This window comes from Opisthocomus hoazin, chromosome 9 (assembly GCF_030867145.1).
Source record: "Opisthocomus hoazin isolate bOpiHoa1 chromosome 9, bOpiHoa1.hap1, whole genome shotgun sequence".
Taxonomy (NCBI): Eukaryota; Metazoa; Chordata; class Aves; order Opisthocomiformes; family Opisthocomidae; genus Opisthocomus; species Opisthocomus hoazin.
The window spans coordinates 745628-769265 of record NC_134422.1 but is presented as its reverse complement, the minus strand read 5'-3'; the positions used below and the strand labels follow the sequence as shown (position 1 = coordinate 769265).

General features: G+C 55.7%; 1 protein-coding gene across 1 annotated transcript in view; it reads right to left on the bottom strand.

Moving 5' to 3' along the window:
• Positions 1-23395, bottom strand: part of ACVR1C (activin A receptor type 1C) — a 31009-nt gene extending 7614 nt beyond the window's left edge. Inside the window, exons 1-2 of the mRNA XM_075430612.1 lie at positions 23358-23395; positions 8421-8651 (exon numbers count right to left, since the gene is read on the bottom strand). Coding sequence (XP_075286727.1) covers positions 8421-8574 — 154 coding nt within the window. The 5' untranslated portion in view covers positions 8575-8651; positions 23358-23395. The remainder of the gene's footprint in view (positions 1-8420; positions 8652-23357) is intronic.
• Positions 23396-23638: the final 243 nt, after the last annotated feature.

Genomic DNA, 23638 nt, shown 5'->3' with positions numbered 1-23638 from the left:
AAAAAAAGCCTAGTGTATCTTCAAAAAAAGCAACAAAACCATTCTTATCAGAATGTCTGCAATTTTAACAGAAAAGTGACCTGATCTGTCTTTACTGGAAGCGTGCATGGTACAGTTTGTATCGTCAAAGACGTGTCCAGCAGGCTCTGTGCGAGAACCGCAGTGGAACTCCGCGTTTCCCTCCCGCCGGCAGCGCGGGAGCCGGGCAGGCAGCGGGGCAGGCAGCAGGGCAGGGCGGCGGGGCAGGCGATGAGAGGCAGGCGGGGCAGGGCAGGGGGACAGGCAGTGGGGCAGCGGGGCAGGGCAGCGGGGCAGGCGGGGGGGGCAGGGGGACAGGGCAGGGGGACAGGGCAGGGGGACAGGTGGCGAGGCAGTGGGGCAGGGCAGGGGGACAGGCAGCGGGGCAGGGCAGCGGGGCAGGGCAGCGGGGCAGGGCAGCGGGGCAGGGCAGCGGGGCAGGCGGCAGCAGCTCCAGCCAGGACACGGCCAGCACAGCCAGCACAGCAGGCCAGCGCGCTGGGGCAAGGCGCAGGAGAGACCCGGGCTGGGGCGGGAGGATGGTGGAGGGCCACGGAGACAAAGATGCTGCCGGCCATTCTGGGGATGCAGAGGGAGACGGCAGAGCGAAGCAGAAGCAAAACTGAAAGACTCTGCCGCGCGCCCGGGAGGGTGACGTCCGGCGTTAGGAACACAAACAGACGCCAGCTTTGCAACTTCGGCAGTGAGAGTTGTTCAGAACAAAGTCAAGCTGAGTGATGCTGACAGGTCTCCTCTGAGATGCCGTTACGTTGAGAGAGCTCAAGGGCAGGAGGCAAGCTAGCAGAGAGACGGGATGCCGAGGGGTCCGGGCCAGTTTGCAGGGGGTCTCCGCCGAGTTCCTGGCAAGCGAAGAGATCCTGATGGTCTGGAGAAGTTTCTTGGAAGGAGTCCGCCGGAAACCTCCTTTGTCATCCTTCGGTCTACTGGCTGTACCAGAGACGAAGCGCCGAGCAAGGCTGGAGGCAACTGCTCAAACCCTTTCCAGTTCTTCGCAGAGCACACGCGGGAGACTCGGGACGCACCAGCGCTGTGATTTCCGCTTTACAGTTGGTTGTAGGCCATCTTCAGTCCTGACCCCTCGCAGCACAGTGTCCTGCAGCCAGGACCACGGCCACCCCCGTCTCGGGGCTGGCACACCACGACCCCCTGGAGATCCTTGGGGCTTCCCACAGCACCAACCACACGCCGGCGGAGCGGCAAACAGCGCGAGTGCAAAACACACGACACGCAAGGTACAAACTGTAACTGCAGGCCACATTCCCAAGTAAGTGTGGTAATGTTTACAGCAGTTGTGCAATGTTAAACTCTTTGGGAAACAAGAAAATCCCTCATGACTACCTAAAACCATCAAATCAACACCATTAATCATAACATTTTGCAATCTGATTTCAAATGTACTACTCAATCACTTGCTATTCAAGAATAGAAGCTGAAGACATGTTGCCATGTATGAAACAAAAATAGCATCTCTGGCAATATTTAGCAGTTTCACAATATGGTATAGTTATAATTCCAAGTTGTGTAAACAAAAGAGGACTTTCAGGCAGCCCAAAAAAAAAAAAAAAAAAGGAAGGATTTTTTTTCCTCTCCAACCGAAAAGACAGAATCACAGACATTCTCACACACAACGCTCGCCTCACTTTTGACATATAATGGGCACCGTAACACTTCCAATAGCCCCGAACCACATGTGTCTAAGTTCCCAAGTTACTCGTGGTAAAAATTATGTCTTCTTTCCAGTGTGGTAAGAAAATGTGTTGCATCTAATGGTGGGCTCTAGTCAGACATACAGAATACTTTAACACAATTTCAGAAACACACAGCTTGTTCTAGAGTCTAAAATTAAGCTTCTCCAGCTTCCACCAGCACTACAAAGCCCATCACCCCTTTCAGGACATTCAGAAACCAGCTGGGAAAGGTCTGCTGAAGGATCCAGAGGTTCAAGCAGTCCCATCAGGGACACGGCTACGAGACAAACGGGCACATCACCTGAACTGCCGTCTCCCCCCTCCCCGCCTCTTCGCACGGCTGTGTTCCTACCAGTCCCTCCAGAGAACACCAATCTGGGACGGCCACGACGGACAAAACCATGTGAAATCTCTGCAGAACGAGACACGCACAGAGCGGCTACGAGGGGCTGGAGGCTTTTGTCGGGGGGATCCTCAGGAGCGCAGCGCAGCCGGGGACGAGCCCAGGAACCGCGCCGGCGGGGCAGCGCTGGACGGCACCGACACGAGGAGGAGACGGGCTCAGCGCATCCCAGGCGGCCGTCCCAGCCCCGAGCAGCTCCGCAGCGCTACGGCCCAAGCCGACAGCCCGCGGTGTGGGCCGTGGGCCGCTGACCCCCGACAGCCCCAGCGCGAGCGCCCACCATGCAGCGGCTGGCGCGCTCGGCCAGCTGTCACTGCGTCGAAGCGCTTCTCACGCCGGCCCACGCAGGTCCCGGTGACCGCATCCTCCCCAGAGCCCCCGACCAGGCTCAGCCCACCCTGGCAGGCACTAGATCCGGGTGGAACTGGTCACGGGCAGCTCTTCCTCCCTCTTTTTTTCGAGTCCCAACCTCCATCTGAGGCTGTCCATGCCACAGCAGACAAACTCATCGTTGCAATTAAAAAAACATAACAGAAAAAATTCAGCTAAATGAGGTTTCTGCCACTGCTTTGCAGCAGCGCAGTAACACAAACTGCTAATGCTGGCCGCTGAACTCCAGCAGTGGCTTTCAGAAACCGTCAGGTAAGAGAAAACAAACCGGCCACACAGAAGAGAGAAACAAATACACTGAAATACTTCCCCTCCTCTTCTTATTTTGGTCCATTCCCCATTCTCCCTGTTTTTATCCATCACTAAAATGTCACGAGAGCTAGTGAGAAGAACCGTGTTTCGTCTCTTCGCTCACCGCCCAACCTCCCTTCTAACTCCACGCTTGGCCCGAGCCTGCGCTGGGAAAGCAGAGCAGCCCTGGTCACCCTGCCCAGCAGCACCCAGGGCAGGAACGCCAGCGCCGACGGGAGGGAGGGCAGAGCCTTGCCCTGACCGGCACCCTGCGGCGCAGCCTCGCGCCTCTGCCCCGGGACAGCTCTCCGGGTCCGCAGAGAACTGAAGAGACCGCCCTGACAACACGTATTCAAACACTGGCTTTTATTCAGAAAGTTATCGGCTGAAGGCTGATTTTTCTCATTTTCTGCAGTAGCGTGTACCTTATAAAACTTCTGGTACAGGAGTGTTCAACTTCTTCAATACCAACACACCCGCGTACACCGTTCTCCTGAAAGGGTTTTAATGTCTTTAGGCATCTTCAGACAGGTCCGTGAACAGTAATTACTTGTTCATGCAAAACCTACAGACAATATTAAAAAAAAAAAAAAAAGAGAGTCTTGCCCAACAATTAGTCTAATTAGTACCATTCATCTCTCTTGGCAATACGAATATACCCAAGGGATTTTTGTCTTAGGAGTTCTATTACGTTTCCCTCTCTTTCATCCCAGCGTGTGCCACTGCAGGTGACATGACAGCCATCTGCGGCTTTGTGCAGTTTGGGCAACAGGAATAAAGAAGAGCGCTGGACATTACTTATTATACCGTTTATTAATCCCACTATTAGCCTAATCTTGTTCCATAAAGCCTCCTTTCTCCTCTGACTCATTTACCATTATGCAAATACAGACCAGAAATCGTATGCTTTTTATCTCAAGTTCTGGAGATGCTGCTGTGCCAGGTCACCCAAAACAAAGCAGAGAGGAGACCGTTCTTGCTGCGTGCTGCTTTTTGCCGCAACCACAGAGGTACCTTTGAAGGAAAAAACCCTAAACCCTTTAGAATTAGAACTTTCACACAGAGAATTCTTTGCTTTGCTGAACTTTCCCACCAGCTCACAGGCTGTACGTACTAAACACATCCCCATGTTTTCTCTCAGAGAGGCTGGTATCTTTATCACCAGTCCAGCAAGCAGCCTGGTCAGAAAGCCCGGGATCCTGTGGCAAATTTGCAAAGCCACCTGCACGAATCCAGCCTCAATCTTCAGCATCTGTAAAGATGGAGAATTAATATCCAGCATCTCCAGGTGTCTTGAGATCAAGAGGTTAGAACGAGTAGCAGCATGAACTTTTCCCCATGCATCTACAGACATGCTGCCAAACTGGACACCAGAGAGCAGCATGAACTTTTCCCCATGCATCTACAGACATGCTGCCAAAACGGACACCAGAGAGCGAGAATGTCCCGTTTACCAGATCTGGCAACAAATGTGAAGTGTTCAGGCTCCAGTTCAACAGCTGCTGAGCCGCTGCCTCCACCTACGAGCTCACTGAAGCCAACATCAGCTTCACTTTTTTGGAGAAGGGATGGGAAACAAGATCCCCAGCCTGTACTCGCTCTCCCTGGAGCCGAACACCACCCTCCACCACAACCAAATGTAAGCACCAGCCTGTAAGCAGCTCCAGCTGCTCGCTCCAGGGCGGGACGTCGAGGTCTGCCATCTCTAAACAGGCTTGTGAGTGGGCCAAACCCTGCTCACGAGCTGGCTGGGGGCAGAGATCGCAGGCACCATCTCCCAGATCTGAAACACGGCCTGGCAACCCTGTGAGAGACAAGCCTACAGCTGGAAGAAGCTTTCCAGATCTTATTAGCAACTCCTCCAAACAGCCTGCCGCACGCCGAGCTGCACAGAGGCAATTTCTGGGACAGAGGCAGATTCTCAGCACGGCCGCTCGAGGAAGCAGCACGCAGTCGCCTCCCGCAGCCCCGTTACGACGTCCCACTGGCAGGGAAGGTCACCTCCAGTCACCCACTGCGGCAGAAAGTATCCTCGCTAAAACAGGAGAGACCTGGAAATAAAGTCGGGGTAACACAGAAAAACACGAATTACTGCAAACTAATCCTGCAATCCTGTAATGAAACCCCTGCCAACAACAATGCGCATATAAAAAGCAGGTATCTAGGTTGAATCGGTCCTTAAAAACATGTGTTTTCACACAATGATAAAAAACAAAACCCCACACCCTGACAGCTCGGCAGAAGAAGGGGCTCCCCTGGCAGCAGGCAGTCCCCAGCGCGCTGCCGCTGCCGCGGCGGGCAATGCCATCTGCAGTTCCGTTACAGAAACCCACGCGCGGGCAACCCAGACCAACTGCGTCCTGCTCCCAGGGATCCGCAGGCTGCAAGGCACTGGATGCCTCCCAGCGCCTCCAGAGCCGTTCACAGCACAAGCCCCCGATAACCCACGCACAGCCGAGCCGGGCAGGCAGCAGAGCTGAGGGACGGGCTGGCTGGAGCGGCAGCGACCGGAGGGAAGAGCCAGGGACGTGCACCATGCTGGACCTTCCCAAGGCTTCTCCTCCTCAGCGAGATTCGCCCCTGCCCAAAGGCAAGCTTTTCACGTCCACATGCTCCATTTTCAAACTAGAACCTGCGTAATGGAGATGTAAGTTCCAGACGAAGGTGCTGCACCAGGTGTCAAGCTGCATGTATTCTTACTCCTGAATAGAGAGGGAGGTGGGATGGCTTCAACAAGTACCTTGACAAAGCAGGGCTATTTTAAAGACCAGGGAGCCCAGGTGCTAAATGAGGCACCACCAGCCCCAGCGGCTTGCTGGGTTCCCAGCCACGGCCGGCAAGGGACAGCCACCACGCGACGAGCCGTGCAATGCCCATGGTGACGTGCCGGAGGAAGAGGTGACGTGACACACAGACCTCTGGGCCAAGCAGTTCTGTACACCAGCACGGTCCGAGTCCCCGCTGCCTCAGTCCTGCCCTAGCCCGTACTCAGTGACGGGAACCAGAGCCCTTACACTGCCAGTAAGATAACGGACTAATGGCTGGAGCTGGAACTGCCCCCACGCTTTGTCCGACCAGCTGACAGCGCCAGTGCTGCTCACTTGCTGTGGTGCCTCCATTTTACACTTCTTGCTCTGACTCAGAGATGAACCCAAGATCTAGACCTGGATTTCCGCGTGCCATACAGGACCAGAAGCGAAAGAAGAAAAAATGCAAGCTGAGCCAGGAGCTGCCTAAAACTGGCATGGAAACCGCCGCTTCCTAAGCGCAGGAACGCACCCACGAAGGCAGCCTGGGTAACAGCACTCAGCGCGGCTCTCCCCGCGGCAGAGCCCACCGCTGCTGGCACGGAGCCCCCCAGCACGCCTCCGGCGCGGAGACCCCGCACGCCGCGCTCGGGTGCTGCGGAGCCGCCCGCGACAGCCAGCTCGGGCAGCCCGGCTCCCGCACCGGCACACGCAGCAGTGCCCCTGGGAAACTCCGTTTTCTCCGGGGCCCAGAGGAAGCTTTCCTGTAGCATTAATTAATGCAAAGAAGGGCTCTCAGAAAAGACCAGCAAACAAATAACACCGGCACTGCCACATACTCGACTAACACGAATTCCTCCAAATGCTCAGAGCAAAGGGCTCAGGCTAGAAATTTAGTAATTTTCTCTGGTACTGAAATATGAAACCAAAGGTTTTGCAACTACCAGTTCAAGCGCCAGGACGACAGACGTGCCTCCACTGCTCCTCTATAAATAGCGGTTTTCTCCCAGGATTCCAGCATCTCCTCTTAAAAAAAAAAAAAAAAAGGTATGGTATTTTATTTCTACATTTCTAGAGCATGACCACTACTAGTATCTCCCTTCTGTTGTCAGCTGAAAGAAAAATACTGAAATAATCCTTACTCCTGCCAGAAGCAACAGGCGAGATCAGGTTCCTGGGCAGAGACGTCCCCGCGCCAGGCTCCTGCCTAGGCTGGCTCCTGCCGAGCGGCTGCCGGGAGCAGACCTTCCTCTGGCAGCACCCAGCATCATCCGCCCGTCCGCACCGGGAGACGACGGGCCCCGAGGCTGCCGCAGCATCTCCCCCACCCTCCAGCACCTTGTCTGACACAGCGAGGGCTCCCAGTAACAGCCTTTTAAATTCTGTTCAGGGCTACATGACAGCAGCTTAAGTGCAAGTTATAGTCGTAAATTATGTATGAATTTCCATCTTTCTCACCTGCAACATCTCTCACTAGTATAAGCATATAAAAAGGTATTATCTGATAAAGTAGTACATTCTACAGCTTCTTCAAGAAAGCCTGGATTGAATGCAAATCTTGGAAAGAAGAGTCAAATAATTAAACCTAAAAATAGTGTAAATATTTATTTTTAAAAAGCACCGAAACAACTTCATTACACAACTCTGAGCCTGGCAGACTCACGCACTGCACCAGCTGTGTCACACACAGAGCTCCTGGAAGTGCAGTTCTTTTTCCTCCCTCTAATTGGGACCAGGAATCTCGCACCTTCTCCTCCCTGCTGGGCAAGAATCAATGGCACCAATCTCACACCGAAGAAGAGCTGCCTCACAGGCTGCTGAAACGAGCTGCAGAACCCCAGAGTTCAAGACAGACTAACGAGGCTGCCGAAACGGCATCAGCCAGAGACTTCCCTGGGCAGCGACCCGGTGCCCCCGACCCCTCTCAGCCCCCACCAGCAGACCCCACGCACCGCACGAGCCCGTGTCGACGGACGGGACGCGTCTGCCCACCACGCAGCCACGGCAAAGCCCTCGCCTCCAGCGCGCAGACGTGCCAGCAGAAGCTGGGGTAACTGCTCAGCAGCCCAGGCCACAAAGACGCGGTGCTCAGGGACGCAGACTGGCCAGGGACAGCGAGCAGAGCGGCTCCTCGCGCGCCGGGGGGCTGCCCCGTCGTGGGTCCAACCTCGCCGCCAACCCAGACGCTCGTCTGCCCGAAAACACGGGTGCATTTCCCACGCACGATTCCCAGTCGGCACCTATAGCTACCCACCTTCCTTCCAGACCTCCCCGGCCCAAATTCTCACCCCAGCCACCTAAAGCAAGTCTTTTAAATTGTTTGCAGAGATGTCCAAGACTGTAAAACTTCAGCCAGTGCACAGTCTTCGTTATTTCCCTGCGATGCACCAGTTAACAGCTCTCAGCTCCTCAGCTGCTAATGCAGAGCCGCTACACCTTGCTGATTCATGCCCCATGGAAAGTCCCCCGCACAGCAGGCACCCTCTTCCTAACACCTAGACTAATGCCAATTCAAATCACCAGCTCCCTGCAGATGTCCCAGCCCATAAAACCTGTGACGTTACCAGTCTGTTCCCTTCAGACGCTGCCTTTCATCTTCACGGTTAATGCCTCGTGGGTATCAAAGACAGCATCTGGGATATCTTTAGGAGATGCAAGAAATTCACTTTTCCCCAGATAGCGCTGCAGTTCAGATTTTCCTGTCTGAAACAAGTAGGGAAGAAAAATAGCTCCTGTTTTACAGAGAGCCTTTAAAACCCCCGTCAGCTGGCTCTCACGGGCGCGTCCTCCGCACAGCATTTGCGCGCTCCCCAGCTGTCGCACAAGCGTTTGAACAGCGTTCTGCACTCGGATGGCACTTACCGACGGGCAGGCGGAGGGTGATGTTGTTGCAGAAGTCGGTGTAGCAGCACTCGGTCTTTGTGATGTTCTTGGAACTGTGGCAGAAGACCTGGGCGTTGAGCTCCGGCAGGGAGACGCAGGACTTGATCACCTCCTCCCGCCCGTTGGTCAGCATGACCGAAGCCCAGCAGGCCCCCTCCGTCTGGCACGTGAAGTTGGTGTGCTCGCACAGCTGGCACACGCACTTCAGACCTGAAAGAGAGGTTCCAGCTTTCGTGAGCAGAGGCTGGGAAGACAGACCCCCCCACGGTGACCGTGCCAGCTTGCCTTGCCAGCCTACACCGATGGACGGGCTCCGGGGCTGCGGGAGGCAGCTCATTCCGGGAGGCCGCCGACAGCACGGGTCCCCAGCACCCCCAGACAACACGTTTTTAAAGCAGGTGGTCCTCAGCCACAGGGAAGTGCACAGCATCTGTCTCGCGTGGTGCGGAAGACTGACCACCCAAGGAGCTCCTGCCTGTTGCCTAGGTGGGCAGACGGAGGTTCAGGTCTTCAGGTTTACACTCTCAGCTCCCACGGGCTCAGGACAACACCCCAGACAACACTCAGGACAAACACGTGGGCACGTGCTCCATCCCCAGATGTGCATTTAGAGACAGCTACATTCATTATGTACCAAATCTTAAACCACCTCAACAGCCGCTGTCTCGGTGGTGACCCTCGAAACTCGGCCAGCCCTCACCTAGCGACACGCACGCCTTGCCAGCGCCGGCCGGCCTGGGGCAACGAGCCTGAGGAATCGCCACCACCCACAGCCCCGGCACGCACCACCCTACAGACAGACACGGGCAGTAACCACGGACTTTCCTTCCCCCCCCCCCCCCCCCCCCATCTTCTGAGATGACGCGTCTTTGTCAGGCACAGAAATGGCTGCCCAGTTTCTTTTGGCGCAAAAGTCCGGTAACTTCTAGGTTTTGCATGGTTTTAACCATATCTGCATGTTTTACCCAATCAAATAGAAACCCATTGAACGACTAGTACATTTTTCAGGCTTTATGGACTCTTGGAAGAAGAGGAGGAAACCAAAGCCACATCATCTCACCAAAACACCAGATGCCGACAATAAATCTTGTTGTCTTCCTTGTTTTCCTCACCTGCTTCATAACAAACAATTTTCGCTTGCTTCACGCTGAGTTTTGGAGCCCACGTTGGCGGTGACACAATAATCAAGATGTCTTAACCTTGTGCTGAAATAAATTTCTAGAGGAAACCCTTCCTTCACTGCACTTTATAGGATTATTCTGTTTCTGTAAAGATCCCTCATTTTAGAGCACAGAGACTTGAACTCTCTGTGGTTTGACTTCAGCAGTTCGTATCCCACCGCAGGGTCCCCAGAACGCATTCTGCACACCTTCCCGGGTCGGTCAGACCTCTGCAAGACTGAACACTGCTCTTATAGGAGCTAGGATATATATAAAAAAGTCATTTTATCCTTAAATCCATCCTGTTTCTTGGGGGGAGGGGGCTCTTTCTTGTACCTGAAGATAACAGACATCTAAAAAGTAACATCCTGAGAGGACCAGGATGGCCCCAGCACAGCAGAGCTTCCTTCTGCGCGCTGGCCAGCCCCCCGCAAGCCCGCGTTCTCCAGTGGCTGCCGCGTTCCTCCCCGATGCCCTTCCCTGATCAAACCGGGACCGAAAGCAGCCTCTGCCATCACCCGAGCTGACAGCCAGCAACAGGCTTGTCACACGCGAGCACCCCGGCTCTCGGTGCCATTTGCCGTGTCCCACGTCCACGGCCGAGGAGGAAGAACGCGATGACCGGTGGCAGCAGCCGCCACGTGGCAGGAGCAGCAGGGACTCGCGTCTCAGAGCCTCCGGAGGAGCGGAGAATCCTGACAGACGTCAGCGCAAATCTCATTTATGTTTCTGTGACACTATTTGTTTTCTTTGCAACAATCCTCATCCTGTGCCACCCTTCTGAAATAACAGCTTGTAGTATTTATCTTCAGCTCAGGCCCGCAACAAACTTCCTTGGCACCATATGTTCGTGTTTATCCTGGCTGCAGGGTACGCCAGGAACCACATCGCTGTCTGCCTCAGCTTCTCTCGGTACGGGGAGCGAGCACCATCAGTCACCCAGCCCCGGAACAGGGGAATCTCTTCCTTAAAGACATTACTGTCATCCTAGAAGAGATGCCAGGAGCAAGACTCATCAGATCTAAATAAATAAGAGATCTGGCAGGAGAAAAACAGACACATCATCCCCAATGCTGCAAAATAAAAGCATTACTTGAGGAAATGAATGTAAGACTGTCGCAGGTGTCTTCAGTGTTTCAGACACGTCATTACAACGATTTTCTCCCCCTCCTCATGATCTAAAAATAAAATGGGAAACGGTCTTTACGACGTCATCCGCAGTAGATAACTGACAGCTCTATCCATATTCTGGTATTTTGCAGATTGCTGGAGGGAGGAGCTGATCAGAACTGTCACTGCAAGTCCTGACCAGCTCCAAGGGTCCTGCTCCGAGCACCGTGGACACGGGGCAAGAAAAGGATGGCAGAGGAGCCATCCTCTATTTCTAACCCGAGCTGGCGGGCAGGGCGGATGGTCGGCAAGGAGCGCTACCACTTGAAGATCGGTATTTCCTACCATTGTATTCAGAGAGTTTTATTTTGCTGGATGTCCTTTTTCCTTTCTACATCGCTGACAGAAAGATTCTAACCCCATTTTTCCTATTAGTTCCTAGTGTGTTGCTTGGAACCTTCTTGTCCGGTCTGCTGCCCACAACTGAAAGTCCACAGACCTATGGAAGTCAGCTCCGTTCCCCACAGGGCTGTTTCTGCGAGAAGCCATTATGCAAAGAAGAACAAAAACAAAAAAATTGGGGGTCAAAATTCTCACACAACTCAACCACATTATTATTGCTTCTGGAAGCGGAAGCATTTCGCCACCAGGCAACAAGCTGGGAGGAGCAGGGAAAGGAGCACGTTGAACTCCATACTTGAGAGAATTTCATGCCCAGTGGAGACTAGAAAATCCTGGAGACCAAGATGGCTTGACAAGCATTCCCTCTCCTCCTTCGGGAACACTGAGCTCACAGAAGTCATGCGAGACACAAACGTCTGAGCAGAACACTTTGTTCAGTTTGGAAGAGGCAGAAGAGCACACGAAGAAAAAGCATGTCCGTACACCACTGCGTTCTAAAAAACTTCTTAATGTATGTTTCTCCTGCCACGCTTGGACTGCTGCCTTTTCAATCATTCCTTTCAAACGAGAGCCACTGCCCCAGCGGGTACAAAGCCTGCAGCCTATGCTTTGCAGCCCAGCTCCTTCCTGCTGTCCCACCCCAGTCCTGACTCTCACCCTCTCCCAGTTCCCGTCTCCCCATCCCTAGGCAGCTCCAGTCTCCCACTGACACCTGATCCCAGGAACTCTCCCCAGGAGCACCCGCAGCTCCCCTCCACCCCATCCTCCCTCCACCTCTTCTCCTCCCATGGCAGCTCACACTCTCTGCATAAGCTCAACACGACCCAGCAGTGTACGCTGGCAGCCCCGAAGGCCAACCGTGCCCTGGGCTGCATCCCCAGCAGTGTGGGCACAGGGCGAGGGAGGGGATTCTGCCCCTCTGCCCTGCTCTGCTGAGACCCCCCGGGAGTCCTGCGTCCAGCTCTGGGGCCCTCAGCACAGGACAGAGCTGGAGCTGTGGGAGCGGGGCCAGAGGAGGCCCCAGCAATGATGCGAGGGCTGGAACCCCTCTGCTGGGAGGGAAGGCTGGGAGAGCTGGGGCTGCTCAGCCTGGGGAGGAGAAGGCTGTGGGGAGACCTTAGAGCAGCTGCCAGTGCCTGGAGGGGCTGCGAGAGAGCTGGAGAGGGGCTGTGACAAGGGCACGGGGTGACAGGACAAGGGGTGATGGCTTCAAACTATAAGGGGGGAGATTTAGATTAGATTCAAGCAAGAATTTTTTACAATGAGGGTGGTGAAACACTGGCATGGGTTGTCCAGAGAGGTGGGAGATGCCCCATCCCTGGGAACATTCAAGGCCAGGTTGGACGGGGCTTGGAGCAGCCTGGGCTGGTGGAAGGGGTCCCTGCCCAGGGCAGGGGGGTGGAACTGGGGGATCTGTAAGGTCCCTTCCAACCCAAACCATTCCATGATTCTATTTGCACCTCGCCAGCTCCCAAAGCCTCACTGAGGCAGCCTCCCAGTCCACACATGTCCTCCTTCACCCTCTCCCGGTTCCTGCTTTACTCCCCTGCTCTTGGTCCCTCTCTCTGTCCCACAGGGCTGCCAGCACTAGCCCCCACAGCCTCTCGGTCCCAGCTCCATCAGCCTCTTCCCCACCCCTCAGCCAAGGCTCCGTCCTCCATCCTCAGCACTGAGGCAGAGAAGCACCATCCTGACAGCTCCTCTGCTCTCCATGGCTTCCAACAGCCCTGAGCTAGCCTGCACCCGAGATCAGCTGCTCCAGCAAAGTCTTCCTAAACCGAGACTTTCTGGGCTGGAACAAATTCCGGCTGTCAGGTGATGTGTGGCAGAAGTCAAACGGACAACACCATGAGAGCTGAGAGTTACACGCTGGTCAGCAAGAACGAAGACCTCACACGTCCCTGCTGCTAACAAGATTCACAGGGGTCCTACCAAGAGTTGAAATCCGAATTCCTTCCCCCCCAGACACGTATTTCAGATTTTCCTAGTGTTGTGTCTTCTGCCATCGTTCACCCAAGGTTAAACGCTGCCAAATTTCAAGCCCTTATGCAGGAAAAAAACCCAGAAAACCATAGCGGTTCAATCTATTCAAAGACAAGATTAGAGTTTGAGTTGCGGGCAAGACGATGCTCTCTCTTCCCAGAAGATTTACATAAACCACTTTTAAATATAATTCTACAAAAACAGAAGCCCAGGGTTCCCCAGATATCTGCCTGTGCTACTGGCTAATTTCTCATTTACAAAAAAGGATAGAAAACTCAAAACAGATACAAATATCTGACCTTGTTTCCAAGAGCATTTATGTCCATCAAGAATTCTTTGTTAGAAGAGCAGAAATATCACCCAAAAATACACCCACAGAAGTACGACCTTCCCGCAGCGTGCTGTTCCAGCTGCCGCACCGCCGTGGATCGGGCGCAGCGGAGCCCGGCCGTTACAGACGCATCCGTGGGCAGATCCGCGCTCCCCTGCTCCCAGCCCCGCCGAACGGGGGACGTGACAATCCCCATCGCTCTCGCATCCCCGCACTGAGCCATGGGAGCTCAGCCACGACGGGATCGCCGTCCCCACCGACATCCCCAGGGACATGGGACTCGCCAGAATTTGCCGTTTATCCACGCTGAGCCACCAGGCACATCCCAGTGCTGCTCCACTTTATTCACAACAACTATTACCCTTTTCTTTTTACGGAAAAAGCTGTCCATATCCAGCTCTACCACCTGGCAATGTACTTTGAACTTTCGCATTACACATCTGAACAGTTTCCACGCTAATTTGACTCCACTGCTGTCCCAGAGAAGCTGGCAAGATGTTCACCCCCGTCTGCAGAGCCGGGGGATAACAGCACGACGACGAAAGATCGTCCTCAGTCTCTCACGATGCTCAAGCCAACACCACCCCTGAACCATGCTTCCCCTCCCGAGCGGCCATTCTGCGGCACGAAGGAAGAAGAAGGATCTGCAGCTACTGATGGAAGTTCTGCCAGCCCCGAAGCAATGCTGCTTCCCTCCCGGGGAGGGCACGCTGCACGGCTCCAGCTCTTCCCAGCGACGGTCCCGGCATCGCCACCGGCAACGCCGCGTCGTGGGGGGACGCTCGGGACTGCCACTGCCCTGGAACCCGGAGAAGCGGGATAAGGTGACTGTGAAGGAGTTCACGGGAACAGCCATCAAAGGGGCAGGAGGAAAGCGTGCTCCCCAGGCTTCAAAACAAGGTGTCCTGTAATCCAGCAGCGAACACGACTCCTTTACTTACTCAAGAACAACAACATTTCCCTTAAAACGCTGCATTCTCTGGTTGAGAAACTAGGAGAAAGTGAACAACTGAAACACGCCATGGCCTCAGAGAGCTATGTCAGGCACCCAGACTTGGTTGCCCACGGTTACAGCTCCCTGAGCACGTAACTCTCCATCAGCCATGAACAAATCTGCCCCAAACCGCCCCAAAGCGCTGCAGCCCCGCGGAGGCTGAAGATGAGGATGAGGAGCAGGGCGTCCCGCCGTGCCCGGCCGCGCAGCCCAAGGCAGAGCTGGTGGGGACGTGCCGCGGGCTCCCCTCGGCAGGGACGCGGCGCACGGCACAGGTGTGCGGCCCCTCTCGCTGCCGAAGAGAAGCGTGGCACTCGGCCCGACCCAGGGCAGCACCAGGAGAAGCCAGCAGCCAGCCGAGGCGGCGGGGGGGGCTGGCTCACAGACCCTCCTTAGGGACACAAGGAAAGCAACCTGTAGATACAGAGAGCACAAGGAACACGTCTTCCCTGGTTTTAGCACTTCTGAGACGTAAGTAGCTTTCAAGGATTATTTTTTTGCTGTTATTGCAATAGCAGTTGAGACTATATCCCAGTTTCTTGGATGAGACCCACGATGAATCAAGGACAGAATGACTTGCTCTTCAGAGCAGAAGAAAACCGACATGACTTACAGAAAAAGTAACATTTTCTTCATCTTAGTTTTCAATGCAACCATAAGAAAACGCGCAGTACAGGCAAACACGCCGCGCGTTAACTTACACAGCTGGAAGAACTGAACCAGCATCCGATCCACAACACAGCAACACGAAGATGTACCACAGAAATTTGTTTTTTTAAAAAAAAAACCAACTTTCACCAGTTTTCCTGAGTTGTCAGCTTCAAACCCATGAATCACTAGACACCTAAGGAACAAGAATGACGCTTCAGGTGAACAAGAGATGGAAGAATGCCAGTTTAGACACCAGCTTAACGAAAGCAGCCAACAATTAAAACAAGTAGATCGACATAGTGCAACCTCAAAAGCTAAATGGAAGGAATTGAGCATATAATGGCCATAAGCTGTCCAGTACTGTGGGACTAAAAGAACATACTAAAAACTCTGGAAAAAAAAAGCGCAGACTTGCTATCTGTCATGCACCACGCAGTATTCTACATTTCAACAGGGACTTCTTACTACACAGATTAATGAGGCATTAATCTTCCATTAAGCCATAATCCACCGCTACCCACAACAGTTAGCAGTTTCTTCTTGTGATTACAGGGCAGTAGAGCATTTCAAAATTAAATTGGAAAGCAAATACCTAACTGGCCTTACAGCAATTAATTGTCTTTAATCGCGATGGGAAGGAACGCTGAACATCCAGAACGCTTCCACCCTCGATCCCTACAGCTATTCTGTATTGTGCACTTCTAGATATATTTTCATTTTATTCGCAAATCCAGAGACCTCACGTGAGCACGGGCACCGTGTTGCCCGGGACCCCACCTCGGGCGCAGACCCCAGAGCTCGGCAGGACGCGTCCCCGGTATGAGCCAGCAGCCGGCCCGTCCGCCTCGCCACCGGCAAAACCTTCACGGCTGCGCAGAGGGGGCTCGGGGGAGACCCCAGAACTACCGACCGGCCGTCCCCCGTCGTCCGGGCCATCGCTCGTGGTGGAGCCAGCACAAGGACCGGCGCAGGCGCCCGAGAAGGGGCCGTGGGGTCGGTGCGGGTCTGGCACAGCCCGTCGGCAGCGCTCTCCGACCGAGTCCGCTGACTGCTGGTACCTGGCAAAGCAACTTCTGCTGCGAGGCAGAGCTTCGCCAGCCCAGGCAGGCTCAGCCGGCGTGGCTGGCACCAGCCAAGATAAAACGTCAGGGGAAGCCACCAGCGTTCACAGCGAGAGACGGCCGTCAGCGGAGTTGCGCAGAAACATCAGCTGCGTGCTCCAGAGACCTGGAAGGGGAATCGATGACGAAACACTATGATTTGCTGAGGATAGAAAAAGTGGAACTGACCTCAGAGCGTCACAAAGGAATCTCACCACGCTGAAAGATCAAAAGCCAGAGGGGAGTAAAACCATACAGGAGAGAAACCATCTTCATCTGCGTATGTGCCATAACCAGCCCCACACCAGCCATCCCCACGCGGAACAGAGACGCTGTGCCTTTCCGGGGAGCTCCGGAGAACATCAGCTCGGCTCATGGAGGGGACACAGTCAGGAGAACCAGGAGGAGCTCCAACACCTCGATCTGCCATCTGGGACCGGTTCCCATCACCCACTTCAAACAGGGACAGGAGAAGCAGAAAGCATTGCAGGACAGACGGCAAGGGTGACTGGACACGGATTAAGAAACCGGGCTCTTTCACGTCAAAGGCAACTTTGGGGAGATGTGAAACTTTTATATAGGAATCACAGGTCAGATGGAGAAGATGAATGGGATGAGCTAATCACCATCTCCCATTAACTCGAAAGCGCCCAGGCTGATATCGTCCCACCGCTCAGGATAAAGCATTAGAATATTCAGAAGGTCCTTGGACAAATCCACCTTTATGTACCAGAAATTTGTAGACATTGCTACGCCTCATGACACAAACACATCTCCTAACCGAGAGCCCTTCACCGAGCGCAGCGGCGGTCGGGGCTGCTGAGCAACCCTTACTATTCTATGATTTGATGATTCTATGACAGGTCTTAAAAAAAGACCTTGATTTTTGGACTACTATGAAAAATATGGAGAAGCACCCTCTGCAGAGAGGGTTCTAGAAAACAAAAAAATGGGAGTAGTAGTAGATTAAAAACTTACTATATAAACATCCTGCAAAAAGGACTGATACCATCCTAGGCAAAAACTAGAAAGATGTAGAGAAGAAAGGAAAAATAATTATTCCAGAACTGAAAAAAAAAGTCTTAGAACAAGCGACATTAAATAGTTTCAGTGTTTTTGTTTCTTAAAACTACGTATGGGAACTGATTTTATTAATACATGCAAGTATCTTAATTTTGGAGGCAGGATACTGGGTACTCAAAATCCCTGTTCTAGAAAAACTCAGCAACCATAACAAAAAACCAGCAGACAGAAACTGAGGCCAGGCATTTAAATTAATATTAACTGAGCAGGGGAAGGGCAACAAAACCCACTGAAATAATTTTTGTCAGAATAAGCTGTCAAAGGACGTTTGCTGATTTCTCATTAGCTTCAAATAGTCAAGGTACCCTCTGAAAAGCGACGCTTTACGAAACGCAAGCTGCGGGGCAAAACACAGGGCAGGCACGACCGTTGTGCAGCACCGCAGACACACAAAGCCAAGGCAGGACCTGCTGGTCTCCGTCCGCAAGGCGCCGAGGGGGATCCAGCGCGGGGCTGAGGGTACGAACTCCGCGATAACGCGGTGCTGACAGCATTTACTGGCTCCGGCTCCGAAACAGCGCGCACAGAACAGCAGCCGCAGCGCTGACAGCTGAGGGCAGCCCACACCCGAGATCAGTCTGACGGGAGAAATCACAGCGACCGCCGTGGCCGTGGCCGTGGCCGTGGCCATGCCGCTCCCTCGCGCGGCACGCAGCCTTTCCGCAGAAAGTACGCGCTGCTGAAGAATGGCGCTGGACTCCGAAGACCAGAATCTGAATGGCTGAGAATCACTGTAGTGAGCAGAGCAAGTGCTTCAAAACAACACCTGGAAACCAAAAATGTCCCCTTTCACTTGGCGGTGGCTGGGTCTGCCCCACCGCGCGTCAGACTGACGGCATGCACTGCCGGAGCAGGGAGGGGACGCGAGTCCGGCCAGCGCTGCTCGTCACCTGCCATCAGCTGCCTGACAAACCGAATCGAGAGAACACCGACTTTCTCATGTACGTTATTCAGCCTTGCCACTGCCGAACTTCAGGCAACCCACGAACAGAAAGACAAAAGCCGGCTGCACGCCGGCAGCTGGACTAGACGACGGCTGCCGGTCCCTTACAACCGAACTGTTCTCTTCCATAAGAAAAACTTCAACTTGCAGAGACCATTTATTCCAGAAAAAAGCACACCTGAGGCTACCCCAGCAGCACGAGGCAGCCGCCTCTGCTGAAGGCTGCCCGGGACAGGGGCGCAGCCGGGCTGACGTCCGCGGCCTCAGGCGGGGACCCTGGCACGGGGGGACACCGGGAGCACGGTGTCCCCGGCAGCGCTGGGGCAGGACCCGCACTGAAGCGACCAAGCCCGCCAGCTGCCCCCAGAGCGACTTGCACGTGTCCGCACCCACCTACACCGGCCCGAAGCCGCCGGGGGTGCGAGCATCCCCCCTCAACAGGTACACACAGCACCTAAATCCCGGGCGTCCGCTGGGACCCCCCTCTCCGCGCGACAGCTAGAGATGATCCAGGATCGTTCAGTGCCTGGCAGCACCTGGGGTAGAGAGAGGACACGGCCTTTGCCAGCTGGGATGGAGTTTTTAGCTCAGCATCTCTTCTTCTCATCATCTGCTCGCTGCTCAACACTTCCGTGTCGCGGTTACGTTAAGTACCAGGTTATCAGAACCTCCACAGCCAGGCAGAAGCTGAATTTCTAGACTGAAAAAAAACGCATGGAAAAAAAATCCCTGAGCCTCTTCCTCCCAGCACCTGACACGGAGCAGAACACGGAAGCAGGCTCCAGCCCTGAGGGGCTTCAGCACCACGTCCGAGGCCCCTTCTTCCAGAGATTCTTGCTGAAAGCTCCGACACCTCGATGCCGAAACCCAGTGCTCAAGACGTGCCTCGGCAGACGCTCCAACACAAAGCTGGCCGAGTCGACAGCTCACCCGACAGCTCGCTCCTGTCCTGGCAGAGGGACGGACGGGTGGACAGACAGATGGACAGACGGCTGCGCTGCCGCACCGCACGCGTTCCAGCAGCACTCTGCAGAAGGGACAAGGTGCGGTGGCCTCATTGAAGCCTGGAACAACCGTTTGCAAGGGACTGGTAAGGATCTAGAGCCTTCTCCAAAAGAGCTACACCCACTCACCCCGCACGCGGTCTTTTATCCACGCGAATTATTGGCAGACTCCTCGTAGCTGTCGGAGTCAGGCCGTTAAGTGCTTATGGGTCTCATCCATGTTGTCTCATCAAAGCTTTTTTACTATTAAAGCTTTTAACTAAAAGCTAAGAAAACGGCGCTTCAGTGACTCACAGAAATTAGAAGATGGCATCACACCGATAATTTGTCACACAGCAGTGAATTAAACTCTGCAGTGAAGTACGGCTTTGCTGCCGCGGTGCTTCTTTCCAGGGACACACTATTCCTGGTGCTCGACAACACGTGGGCTTTTCAATACTACCAGTTAATCAGCACTAAGCAAACCAAGTTGTTAAACTGGAATAAAGATGCTTTTTGCAGAACGTGGCTCTCCGGACCCACCAGCGACACTCACTACACGACGCGCAGCGGCTGGATCACCACTCTCTGTGTGGGCAGCAGCCACCGCCACGCGCTGCGGACCTTGGACCTTTATTCCCAGTTCACATTCTATAGCCAACACTGGCATAAATGGCGTGCTAAAAATTCAGCTTCAGACTGACGGGGCACGTTCAGCGACTGTTTATAACTCAGTACCAGGATATCACACAGCATGGAACCGACACGACGACAGCTGTCTGAAGACGGTACTAGGCATGTAGCAAGAGTCCAATTTTACGCCATTTTCATGCATTTATCCTTATGCAGCAGTTTCCAGCAGCGATCTGTGGTCTCCAACCAGACGTGGCCGCAGGCAGCAGCCGCCGCGCGTGCTTTCCCCCGCGCCGCCAGCCAGGCAGACGGGGGGCACGGCCGCCCCTGCCGCGAAGACCCACGCTCGCCCCTCCACACCTAAGCATCCCAGCCACGCAGCAGGGATAGCTTCTGGGGCGTGTCATTTGCCTTTTGGAGGATTAAAATGCATTTAAGCGGGAAGCAAACTCTCACAAACTTAGGAGAGCCTTTGGACATGTTCTCAGCAATACAACGCACAGTACCAGAGGCGCATGTGCCACCACCACCTTCCTTACCGCAGCCTGCACCGTCAACTCCATTTCTATTTAGAAACGCTACAGGACGTTGCGTGCTCCCTGCTTCCCCTAAATAATGCTGTGAAGAGTACGGAAGAGCATGCGGAGCGTTTGACACAACACAGAGCAGGCTACGCACGGCAAAGGTGGTAGGAGCTGGGGAGGGGAGAAGCAATTCTGAGGAGCCCACGCAGGGTAAGTAGGTAGGAAACAGCAGGACTGTCCACCGTGTCAGCAGCAAAACGCTCTTCCTCTGAACGCTATAAACATTCCTGAACACTGGGGCACAACACGAGTTCCTCAGGAGACCTCCACTGCCCAGCACAGCACCGTCAGACTCGCCTGAGAGAGGACAGCATGCAAGAGGTCTACCAGAGCACGCTTCGTCGTGTGTCTTGACCAGGCAAGTTGTTGGTGGAGCACGAGCAGAGCAGACCCAGCAGATGCACAGCCAGACCCGTGACAACCCACAGCTACCCCTGCCCACAACCCGCAGCCCCCTTCGACGTGCGCAGAGCCCCCCTCGGTGCCTGCCTCTCCTGAGGCCACACGCACACCCACCCTGCCCCATTCAGACTCGGAGAAGACAACTAGCGGGGTGAGAAAAACAGAGGACAACACTACTGCAGCTTCACAGAGCAAAGCAACGCAAGGTCATTTGATATCAACGACCACCAGAGCCACTGAGGCTCGTCAGCGTACTGAACGGTCTCCAGGGGGAAGGGGTAACGGGGTTTCTGGGGGGGAAGGGGTAACGGCCACAGCGTTGGTGATTCCCTTCAAGCACAACAGGCGCAGCACAGGCTGCCCATTTCTGTGGTTCTCTTCCAAACTTGAAGAACAAAGAGCAAGACACGGAGCAGAGCTCGGACAGGTCAGGCTTTACGCCCCTGGAAGGTAACACAGCTGTACAACACCGTGCAGAAGCACTTCACAGCTCAGCAGCGGAGCTTCGCCACTGCTCCCTTCCCAAGAGCAGGGGTCTCAGGAGCACTTTGAGGAGGGAGCCAGCCCAGGGCTGCGACCACCCCTCTCCGCAAGTGCAACGAGCACCACGCCAAGAAACTCCTGCAGAGAAAGCACTGAGAAAAAGGTAAATGGGAGTAAACCTAACGGAATAATTTCAAAGTGTTCTATCCTGCGCTGCCTTACTTTACCTCGAAGGCAGCTGCTGGTTGACAGAGCGCGACTTGAGCACGGGTTCAGTTTTTAAAGGAAAGACGGAGGGGAAGGAGTTTCACACCAGCTCCCGCGTGCGAGGAGAACCTGGACACCCCCCCCGTGCTTTGCACCCCTGCCCAAAGCCCCGCAGCGGGCTGTGAGCTGCGTCCCACGGCGGTGGGTTGGGGTGGGACGGGACGGGCACGCTGCCCCGCACACCCAGGAGGGGCGGACGCGGGGCCCCCCGCCGCGACCCACAGCGCCCGGCCCGAGGATCTGCGAGCCCCAGCGCGGAGCAGCGCTTCGGGCAGACCCGGGACCGGCCGGGTGCCGCCCGCCGAGCCCGGGACCCCGCGGCGCGGTGCCCGCCCGGGCTGGCGACCCCCGTAAGCCCGCGCTGACCCACTTCCCGGGCACGCGCGTCGGTCGCGATTAGGCGCGTTAAGCTCCTCATCCTGCCGCGACACCGCGCTGACCCGCCGGGCCCGGCGGAGCGCCGGGGGGATGGGACCGGGGGGATGGAGGGGATGGGGGTCCCGGTGCCCGGAGCCGCCCGCCCTACCTGCGCACAGCGAGACGGCGGCGCCCAGCAGCGGCAGGGCCGCCCGCAGCGCCGAGCTGGGCGCCCGCCCCATGGCCGCGTACCGGGGCCCCGCACCCGGCCCCGGCTCCGCCGCGTCCCCGCCAGCTGCTCCCGCCCGCCCGGCGCCGCCGGCTATAGCGGGGCGGGGAGGGGCCGCGCCAGGCCCCGCCCACACCTGCCCCGCGGCCGCGGCCACGCCCACGCTGCCCGCGGCTAGAGCGGGGCGGGGAGGGGCCGCGGGGCAGGTGTGGGCGGGGCTTGACGCGGCTCCGCCCACGCCCCTGCGCGCAGCGCTGCGGCGGCCCGGGCCCGAGGACGCGGCTGTGCCTCCGCGGGTCCGGGGCTGGGGCCGGGGACGCGGCTGTGCCTCCGCGGGGCTGGGGCCGGGGACCGGGGACAGGGACCGGGCTGTGCCTCCCCGGGGCCCGCAGCCTGGCCGCCCCCCCCGCTCTTGTCGGCGGGTCCCCGCTCCCCGGGGGGCTCGGAGCGGGGCTTCCAGAGGCGCAGGGCTCACCCCGCAGCCTGCGCGGAGCGGTCACTGCAGGCACGCACAGATCTAGCCCAGAAAAAGCGGCGACTTCTCCCCCCTATCCAATTCCCTCCCCCCATTCCTGTGAGCGCCTGTGGCAGCTCTCCCGCGGCTGTTTCCTCAGGCACTGCCACTTTCTCCACAAACACCAGCACTCAGAACCGTTCGCAGCCCTTCTTCAGTGCCTTGTTATGCTCCATTCCCCATGGAGACCCCCGGCCACCCCGCCAGCCCCCCAGCAGCTCCCTTGCTCGCCCCGGCCCACCACGGCACCGGTTAACGCCATCGTGCCACCGCAGCCCAGCAGCTGCAGCCGTACGTACAGGCACCGCCACAGAATCTGCTGCGTTCAAACCGAGACACCCCCCCCGTCCCTTCTGGAGGCGGCCGCAGAGCAGACTGCGGGGCCTGCGCTGTCCTTGGGAGGGGGGTGTCCCTGCTCCCTGTCACAGAATCACAGAATGGTCGGGGTTGGAAGGGACCCCTGTGGGTCATCTAGTCCAACCCCCCATTTCTCTGTCCTTGTTTTAAAGTAAAAACACTAGCAAGAGCCCCGTTTCCCACGTACTGTTAGATGCATCTCCAGATTTTTAGCACTGCCCTGTAACACCTCACTCGCATCAGGACATCTCTGCTCAGACCTCCCCAGACAAAAGTTTCCTAGCAGTAATTTCCAGTTTTTTGAATACCGAAGTCGGTGACGCTTGTCAAATCAGCCTTTTGCAGCCTACCTTGTTCCACCTGATATTTCCAAACGCGCCGGCCGAGGTTCCGTGATTGCGTTGAAATGCCTGCGGGAGGGGGGAAAAGACAGAAATCACCATCTGCTGATTTTATTGCTGTAATTTTCCTGAAGTGTTTACCCAGGGTTACAGCCCTGGCCCTGTTCACAAGCTCTTTACTACCCGCAGGCATTTCTGCGCTGCGGGAGCGCCACTGAGCCCCCCCCCCCCCCCCCGCGACGCGCTCACTCGGCCGCTCCCACCGCACCGTTTGAGCCGTCGCCGTTCCG